The 10072-nt window shown below is 38.1% G+C and overlaps 1 protein-coding gene across 2 annotated transcripts in view; it reads left to right on the forward strand.

Moving 5' to 3' along the window:
- The window catches only part of CDK12 (cyclin dependent kinase 12), a 40129-nt gene extending 33321 nt beyond the window's left edge, over window positions 1-6808 (forward strand). Inside the window, exons 13-14 of one of the 2 annotated variants that reach the window (XM_052657254.1) lie at window positions 891-1343; window positions 5251-6808. In XM_052657254.1, coding sequence (XP_052513214.1) covers window positions 891-1343; window positions 5251-5963 — 1166 coding nt within the window. In that variant the 3' untranslated portion in view covers window positions 5964-6808. The remainder of the gene's footprint in view (window positions 1-890; window positions 1344-5250) is intronic. The other variant, XM_052657255.1, reaches the window with a different exon arrangement.
- Window positions 6809-10072: the final 3264 nt, after the last annotated feature.

Raw genomic sequence — 10072 nt, forward strand, 5'->3', positions numbered from 1 at the left:
GCAGATTTTGAAGGTCAAGTGTAAGGGTTTGTGTCTGTGTGTGTGTTTTAATTTTTAGCCACTGAAAAATTAGTAGAGAGTTTGGTATCCTCATTATGTAAGGGGAAAAGGAGATAAGCCCAGTTTTATATGTGTGGTCTAGAAAACTTAAAATAGATTATTTCCCTATCCTGAAAACTAATATCTCAATTCAGTGTGTGGCATAAAGTAGTGAATTAGGTAAGCTGAATTTAAAGATTAGTTTACCCATGGCTCACTAACATATAATTAGAGCCCTGTCTGTGTTAGATTTGATAAGACCTTAGAATTTAATCATGTTAAATCACAGTCACTAAATGCAGTTAGTTCTGTGGACTGTTATTTGATCTAAATATATCCAAAACTGTGTAATAATGAATTTTTATAAGCAACAAAGTAGCTCTCCTGTGGTACAACTGTTTTTTCTGAATTACAACTTCCTTCCTTGGCTCACTTTTCCTTCATTATCTATTTAAAACAGTGGCTTTCAACACTGGCTACACATTATAATCATCTAAAAAGCTTTAAACATAAACACCTCCGAACAGTTGCCAGATTTCTAGGGATAGGACCTAAGGCTTTGGAATTTTAAATCTCTCCTGATGTACAGTAAGGGCTGAAAATCACTGACCTTGAAGAATATAGATAAAGTCTATACAGAGATATTTTAATTAGTCCCTGTATTTTTAAGTGAAAATATAAAGAGTATTTATACAACAAATGTGTCACAATTGGAGGCATGAAAAATGAGATATTCAAAATGAAACTTCATTCATTGGATATTGTAAGTTGCTCTTGTCAGTTGAAGACGGCAAAGGTCCTTGCCTTGCCTTGCCTCATCCTCTTATATTGGTTCCACTGTCTCTCCACAGGCCTCGGTGATATCACACAGCAGTTGAATCAAAGTGAATTGGCAGTGTTACTGAACCTGCTGCAGAGCCAAACGGACCTGAGCATTCCTCAAATGGCGCAGCTGCTTAACATCCACTCCAACCCAGAGATGCAACAGCAGCTGGAGGCCCTGAACCAATCCATCAGTGCCCTAACGGCTGCCACTTCCCAACAGCAGGACTCAGAGCCCACAGCCCCAGAGGAATCTTTGAAGGAGATAGCCCCTGCCCCAGCGGTCCAACCTTCAGCAGAACAGACAACCCCTGAAGCTTCAAGCACACCAGCTGACATGCAGAATATGTTGGCAGTTCTTTTGAGTCAACTGATGAAAACCCAGGAGCCAGCAGGCAACCTGGAGGAAAGCAACAGTGACAAGAACAGTGGGCCACAGGGGCCCCGAAGAACTCCCACAATGCCACAGGAGGAGGCAGCAGGTAAACAGACCGGTCATGAATCTCATTGAGCTCAGGTGCTGTTGATCCTCTTAAAAGTCTCTAATGTTTTCTTTTTCACATCAGTGGCCTCAGTTTCAGTTTTTCTGTAACTTAGTCTACAGAAGAACATAGCACCAAGTGATGTATTTCTTGCCCAACTTCTTTTATTTAAGTCTCAAAGCTTCTTAAAGCACCTTTCGTATACTGATTGTTTTTCCATTTTTCCATTTCCTAGGAAGTAGGTAAGTAAAGTCCCTGTGTTCTCACACAAGAAAACCACAGCCGTAGCTAGTGATGCATCTTGAACCACTGTGTGTGTGGTGGTCAACTAGTACTAGCACTTGAAAATCTGCCTTCCAAGCAAATCATTATCAGATTGTACAAATAGCCACTTGTACTCTAGAACAGTGGATGCTAGGTACTGAGTTCCTGGAAACATACAGTCAGGAAAGCCCTAATAAAATATCATTGTTAATCTCCCAAAGAATGATTTGAGAAGATTTCTAAGCAGGTAATTAACACCGTACATTTCCTTTCCAAAAAATAGCATATAAAAATGATTTCTTTAAATCTGTGTTCCTGAAGGATAAGTGAATGGACCCCAGATTAGGAACTGAACATTATTATTATTTTTTAATCAAAAAAAGGAAATATGTATAACTTGATCTTACATAAGCACAGCATGCAATTTATTAGGGGAAAAGAAGTTTAAATTTTCTAGTCAATTCTGATTCACAGTCTTTATTTCTAAAATCTTTACTTATTTGTAAGTGCTTTCAACTCCTTGGAAATTTTTGCTGTCCATGAAGACCCCATGAATTGGGGAAATGAGAAGATGTACAAGGGCTGTTGGAATACACTAACCTTCAATTTTTAGGGTGTTGCATTCACATTTCAAATTGGTTGGTGCAGAGTATATGCCTTATTTCCACTGGTACAGGATCAAATAAGTTGTATGTAAAGTTTTAAAAAAAAGATAACAAATAAATTACCCTCTTTACTTTGTGGATAAGGAAACTGCAATCTAGGGAATTTAAGCCTATCTATGGTCCCACTACTGTCACCATATTATTGGCAGAGGCAGAACTAGAATTCCTGTACTTTCTTAATGAATGTGTTTCTTAATTCACTTTGCTATTTTGTCATAACAATTTCAATAGTTTTTAAGAGACTCTGGGATGTGGAATAACAGAGAAAGCAAATCTAGAATTAAAGCAGGTCTGTTTGTCTCATCTCTCATACTCTCCTCCCTTGTACCACCACCCACCCCCTCACCAACCAAAAAAAAAAAATTATGATCAATAACTGAAAGAAGTTATTCAAGTTAAATGGCATAGTGATTGAAAGAAATTCGCCCAGTAATTAAGTCAAGCTGTCAGCCAAATGGTGAAAATGAACTAAAGTTTAGGCCTAGCTCATGGCCAGAAATTACTGGATTTACTTTTCAGAGGAGAGTAAAAATGCCATCCCTAATTATTCCAGTCACTTCTGGATTATCCAGTTGGTGACTCTCCTGTGCCTCTATCTTGCTCCTGCTACCTCTTATGTGGCTGTTTTGCTGTTCATCGGCGCTTCCACCAGAGGGCAGACTGAGTTAGCCAGAGAAAGTAAAAATCTATCACTTTGGCTACTATTTAGCTCTTCTGTGGAGAAGGAAATGGTAACCCACTCCAGTATTCTTGCCTGGAAAATCCCATGGACAGAGAAGCCTGGTGGGCTACAGTCCATGGGGTCACAAAGAGTCGGACACGACTGAGCGACTTCACTTCACTTAGCTATTCTGTACTTGTTGAGAAATGGTTATGGTTGAATCTAATTACTAAAGTGAAATTTTCAGTTATTTGTATATTTCATTGATCCCTCTCACCACTGGTACAGACTGTTCAGGGTTGGCAATATTGTTAACACTTTAAATCTTATAACTATGTTTTTTTTAATGTGATCTTTATTTTTAATTCTTAAGATGTTTTATTAGCCTTTAATAGTTCTTTGCAACCAGTCTGCCTTTGCTATTTTGAAATAGTTTTCATCCTCTCCTAAATGTGAAAGAATGTGAGCTCAAGAATTAGTCCTATTGAAATACAACTAAAACTATTTGTATGAAAGGCAAAGTTTGAATATGAAATGTAGTATAGATGGAAGAAAATAAGTTTAGCTTTGTCCATTTTTGCAGTTAGGCATTTTTAAAGTTGTTTGCCCTTAGTATTAAAAAAAACAAACAAACAAACAAAAAAACTGGTGTTCCATTTCATGTATAGACCAAAAATACTTTTTAAAATAACTGGTACTGTGATGTTCTTATGTAGTGAGATGTGTAGTGTTGATAGTGAAAAACTCTGAAATCTATAGATATTTGTAGTCCAGTTAGCTCTCCTGTTTTTGGATGTCTACTTTTCAAGTTGTGAGTTTTCTATAGCTAATTTTTCATCCTTTAATTTAGCTTTCTCTACCATCTAGTCAGCCAGCCAGTCTGTTAACAAAAAATTGAGTGGGTACCGTATATAGGATGATCAACTTGTCCTTGTACTGTCCTGGTTTTAAAACCAAAAGTTTTAAACCTGGGAACCTTCTTCAGTCTCAGGCAATTGGGACTCTTGGTCACCCTAATTGTATTTACGTATAGCACCTGACCTTATCCTCCACTGCTCAACAATTTTGTAGTATTTTCAGAATACTTTCATCTGCCCACTAAGGGTATGCTTACTTTACTGATTGTTTTTGCAAAATAGAATTGTGGTATATATGCTACCAAAATACCTAATTGTTATAATTATAAAAACTACTTTTGGCTTGCCTGAGTAATGACTTTATATCACTGTCTCATAATAAAGAATTGATTATATGAACATTTAAAAATATGCTTCATTAGGGAACAGAAAAATCAGTCATTTGAAAGATATCCCAAAACAGTTTTTTCTTCAGCAAGGTAACTCCCAACTCTAAAGGCATGCTTCTGACTACTTGGTTTTGTGTGTCCTCAAACTCACACCATTTTACATTTCTAGTCTCTTGCCTTGGCAGGAGTTCATTATCAGACAATGATTGCCATGGTTAGGCAAATTAATCCAGTTGTGGGTAACAAAATGTCTAGGGAATGATTCTAGTAAGACCTTTGGAAAGACAGAGTATAGTATTAGTTCAATACATTTCTAAATACTCTTCTCACTGTCTCCAAGATAAACAAATGTTTATCAACAGCCCATTCTGCATGACATTGCTGTAGTGACTTTTTATAATTACTGTAACATAGGAAGCTGAATGACAGTACGGTGGTTTTCCTCAGACTGTGATTATGGGCAGAAGGAGCTCAAACTGGGAGAAGCAAGTGTATATGTATACATGATGGTAATGAAAGGTTTTTACTAATTTCATCTCACCTGTATATTCTTCTAGCTTTATTTTACGTGTTAACCTGATATCACCAGACATTCTGTAAAATGTGTTAGCTAAATCCATACAAAGTTTCCTGTTGTACAGCAAGATTATGTCCTAGATATGTGACCACAGCATATGTATTGTTCCTCTCATCTTCCTTCTTTCTACTTTATTTTCATTAATGTTTTGATCCAACAGCAAAAAGGGGTGGGGAGGCTACCAACAGCCTACATATTAGAACAGTTCCTTAAGGAAGGAAATGGAGGAGATCTCAGACAAAAATCAGGACAATCGTTTGAAATACATGATTTTAACACCAGCTGTTAGATCCAAAATGCAACTGTTTTACTTTTAATCGCTTGATTTTATTTATAAATTGCGATTTCCTGATCCCAAGGTTTTTTGCTTTATATATATATTTGGTTACTTGTATTGATATTTGTTTATGTTGGGCAGTGTGTGTGTGTGTGTTTGTGTTTATAATCACATGTGATTTTTAAGATGGTGTTTAAAAGAAGTAACCCTTCCACAGCATGTCCTCCTCACATTCTTCCACCAGAGAAGAGGCCCCCTGAGCCCCCCGGACCTCCACCGCCGCCACCTCCACCCCCTCTGGTTGAAGGCGATCTTTCCAGCGCCCCCCAGGAGTTGAACCCAGCCGTGACAGCCGCCTTGCTGCAACTTTTATCCCAGCCTGAAGCAGAGCCTCCTGGCCACCTGCCACATGAGCACCAGGCCTTGAGATCAATGGATTACTCCACCCGACCCCATCCTAACAGGACTTACGGAAACACTGACGGGCCTGAAACAGGGTTCAGTGCCACTGACACTGATGAACGCAACTCTGGTCCAGCCTTGACAGAATCTTTGGCCCAGACCCTGGTGAAGAACAGGACCTTCTCGGGCTCTGTGAGCCACCTTGGGGAGTCCAGCAGTTACCAGGGCACAGGGTCAGTGCAGTTCCCAGGGGACCAGGACCTCCGTTTTGCCAGGGTCCCCTTAGCATTACACTCAGTGGTCGGGCAACCATTCCTGAAGGCTGAGGGAAGCAGCAACTCTGTGGTACATGCAGAGACCAAATTGCAAAACTATGGGGAGCTGGGGCCAGGAACCACTGGGACCAGCAGCTCAGGAGCAAGCCTTAACTGGGGGTCCTCAGCTCAGTCTTCTGCTTATGGCAAAGTGTATCGGGGGCCTACGAGAGTCCCTCCAAGAGGGGGAAGAGGGAGAGGAGTTCCTTACTAACCTAGAGACTTCAGAGTCCTGAAAGATCCCTTCCCTATCCATTCTTCCATCCAGTCCTCTGAACCTTTAATGAAATAATTTGCCAGAGCGAGGTAATCATCTGCATTTGGCTATTGCAAAGCTATCTGTTGTATTCCTTGCTCACTTGCTCCTAGCAAGTGACTTATAAAATAGTGATATTGGCACCAGTTCCTCCTGGATGGGATATAGTCAGAATATTTACTTCAACTCTACCTAGTAAATACAAGTAGAGAATATGGAGAGGGTCATTAAATTGAAAAGTAAATTTTAATTAGTTCATTTCCTACACTTCTTGAGCAGAAGAAGGAAACAGTTTCAATTTTGAGATGGCTCAGGAGAGTTTCTTAAAGTTTTTTTTTTTTTAATGGTTTCTTTTGAATTTAGGTTTTTTGGTTTCTTTCCTTTTTGTTTTTTTATTTTTTAAGAGAATAGTGTTCACAGAATTTGAGCTGCTCTTAGGCTTTTGCTTTAAGGGAAACAGAGTGACTGGCTGGTTTAAATAAATGTTTCCTTCCTCTCCACCATCTCACATTTTTGCTTTCAAGTGAACTCTTTTTTTACCCATTGAGCATCTTGAACATACCTTTTTTCCAAATAAATTGCTCATTCTTAAAGTTTGCTCCACTTTGAGAAAAGACATGCCCCCACCCCCCTCCCTGCACATGAAGCAGGTTGTAGAAAGTGGCATTCTTGGGCAAGTAGGTAGACTTTATCCCATCTCTTTACCTTTTTTATCCCATCTTTATAGACTTTCTCTTTCTCTCTATCGCTCTCTTTTTGAGGCATTTGTTTGGAAAAAAAATTAATTGTTGAGATGCCCAAGAACCTGGGATAATTCTTTACTTTTTTTGAAATAAAGGAAAGGAAATTCAAACTCCTATATTGTTCTCTGTAAATCTTCAATTCTAAATTTTTTTTTTTAAACCATGTTCTGATGGTGAAGTTGATTTGTAGATGCGAACAGCCTAGGACATTGCTGCTGAGGTAGGGTTAGAGATGATCCCTCCATACCTGGAGGGTTAGTAACATCAGTTAGCATACTGTTTACACATATTTTTTTATGTAAAAAAAAACCTTTGAAACAGAGCATTGTAATATTGTCAAAGAGGAAAAAAAATACATCCTAAAAATACATGGAAATGTAACTTAGTATAGGGTGAATATTTTTCTGAAGATATATCACTACCTGAGACCTTTTTTAAAAAAAGTAATTTTAAAAGAGTATCCCATAAGAAAGAACAGTATTGACATACACACATATCAGCATGAATATCCTGTCAATTCTTTTAAAGATTTTCCTCTAGAGAGATTTGGTTTTGGTAAAAGGGGTTAAATTATAACTTCATGGCAAGAATTTTGCTTTATTATCAGAAAATGAAAGAGGGGAAGACTTTCAGGGTGGGATAACCTGGGAGGTTTCTCATTCTGGCTTCCAGTTGTGTGTGAGTACCAGCATATAATGTGTTTTTAAAACATACACATTTATAGAAATTATCTGCACAGACCTAGATGCTTGTGGAATGTAGGTTAGCCCCCCTTTACAAAGAAAAGGCAAAATGTGTTTCAGCATCTTGGAGAAGAGTTTACAGAACTCAAGTAAAGTTTTATGTTTCAATGCCAAGTTCATATATTAAAAAATAAACAATACTTGTGAGAGAGAGATGCGTTAATAAAAAAAAAATGTAAAGAAAGAAGAATCCTCTTCTGATACTTACATGAAGACTATTTTCCCCTGTTACTGAAATAGGCAGATATCTGGTGTGTGTATTTCTTTATTATCCTCTGGGTTTTGGTCTGGCCTTGCCCTCAGGGCCAATCATTGATTAAAAAGAGACACTTCTAGCCATTTTGGCATTGATGGCTTTTTATACCGGTGAGTCCAGTTAGATTTGCTAGGCTCACTGACATGCTGTTGGTAAATTGCATTGAAGTTCATCTGAACCTTCTGTCTGTTGACTTCTTAGTCCTCAGACATGGGCCTTTGTATTTTAGAATATTTGAATTAAAGACATTGGGCCCAACTCTCCCATTTTTGACTAGAGAACTTAAGCCTGGATCCTTTCAAAAGTATCCAGTGAGAAAAATTGGTTTTCCATCAAATATGAATAAAATCTCTTATGTATTTTAATTGTATTTTGGTTATCAGCAGTCACCAATAATGTTTTCCCCTCCCCAACCCTTATTTTTAATTATGCCAAATATTCTAAATAATATACTTAAGTCTCCATTCCCCTATCCCTTCTATTAGGTAATGGGGTGAGTGTGTATGTGTGTGGTGTGTGTTTGTGTGTATGTATGATCCCATTTCAACCCCCACCCCCAATTTGGGAGTCTAACCTTTGAAAAGAAAAGATTTGGCAATTTTGACTATTTCTAAAGGCAAAGGGACAAAGAAACTCAAATATCCTGGAATATCTTGTGTGGAGGAAGAAAAGGTATTTGTTAATTTTTCAGCTATGTTATCTGTAAATGTGATGGAAGTAAAGGTTTGGCAGAATTTCTACTTGGGTATTAGAAAATTACAAACCAAGTTAATTATATTCAGAAGTGGTTTTGATTATTGAACCATGGGAGATATTAAGTCCATGAAACATATTATTTTGAACAGATGAGAAATCTGACTCTGTTCACAAGTGAGAGGCAAAACTGGTTTGACCATGATCATTTTTGTGGTTTTGAAAACAAATTTGCTTGACCCAGTTTCTTTAGTTTCTTCTTCAACTGTCCATTGGAATGATAAGAATTTGAAGCAAACATCAAATCTATAAGTTTAAAAGCAGGGCAGTTAGCACAAACTTGTAAGTAGGACTTCTTGTAGCTTATGCCATAGACATCACCCAAACCACTTGTGTGTGTGTGTGTGTGTGTGTGTGTGTGTGTGTAATATGCATATATAGTTATAGTACTAAAATGGTTACCAGCAGGTTTTGAGAGAGAATGCTGCATCAGAAAAGTGTCAGTTGTGACCTCATTCTCCCTGATTAGGTTACTGACACTGTATTCCTTTCTCTCTCTGTTTTGCCTCCCATTGGGTTTACTTTGTTTATGTACAGATATTTTGTAATATATTAAATTTTTTCTTTCAGTTTATAAAAATGGAAAGTGGAGATTGGAAAATTAAATATTTCCTGTTACTATACCACTTTTGCTCCATTGCATTTACTTCTTAATTTGTACCCTTTGAGCAGATCTAATTATATGTATAAAGGGCATTTTTCCTCCACTTTATCCTAGGGGTGCTTTGTCTCAGAATCTCTGTAGATTCATAGACTACCAGAAGAAGAAGTTCTTAGGGTTTGAAGAGGTGCTTCAAAACATTATACTGGGAACTAGAAAACAAGAATTGGGGGAAACCATAAGATGTGATTTTCTAAAGTAGAAAACCATTGTACAAAAGTAATGATGGTGCCAGGCCGTCAAAAGAGTTGAGCTTCATGTACCCTGACTCCTTCTGAAAGGAGAGGTAAGTGGGTTTGAGCTCAACCGTCATCAAAAGAAGTTGGTATGAGGCTGTTTAGACCAAAAAAGAGTCTCTTCAATCAGAGACCCTCATCCCCACACCAGTTCCTCTGTTACCATGAGTAGGATCAGCATGGGGATGGATTGGTGTTCCCAGCTCTGTTGAGATTTCCTGATACATTGCCAATCCAGGAAGTAAGTCAAAATTGTTGATAGGGGTAAAATTCCTGTCATTTCCAAAACTTTTCCTGTCTCCAACTGAGGAGAAAATTGCTTTCCCTTCTCTGTCATGGTTTAAGATACAGAAGACTAAACTTTCCCTTGTAATGTCTGCTGCAGTCCTGCTAGTTAGGACATAAGTAGACAGGGCAGGAAAAAACTATCAGGAGACAAGAAGAGGGGACATAGGTATCAGGAAGTTGCGTGTGGAATAAGCAATCACAAGATTAAGGAGTACAGCAGAACAAGGAAATTAGGAAGAAATATAATTCAAAAACTGGTGATGATGAGGATTGCCAGTGTATTTTTGAATCCCCACAGTTTAAGTATGATGTTCCCTTGCCTGTGGGCTGTCATATCTTTACCCAAGGAGAATGGAGAGCTCAAGATTGTTCCAGTTCCTGGAGTCT

Source organism: Budorcas taxicolor, chromosome 19 (genome assembly GCF_023091745.1).
Source record: "Budorcas taxicolor isolate Tak-1 chromosome 19, Takin1.1, whole genome shotgun sequence".
In the NCBI taxonomy this organism is placed as follows: domain Eukaryota; kingdom Metazoa; phylum Chordata; class Mammalia; order Artiodactyla; family Bovidae; genus Budorcas; species Budorcas taxicolor.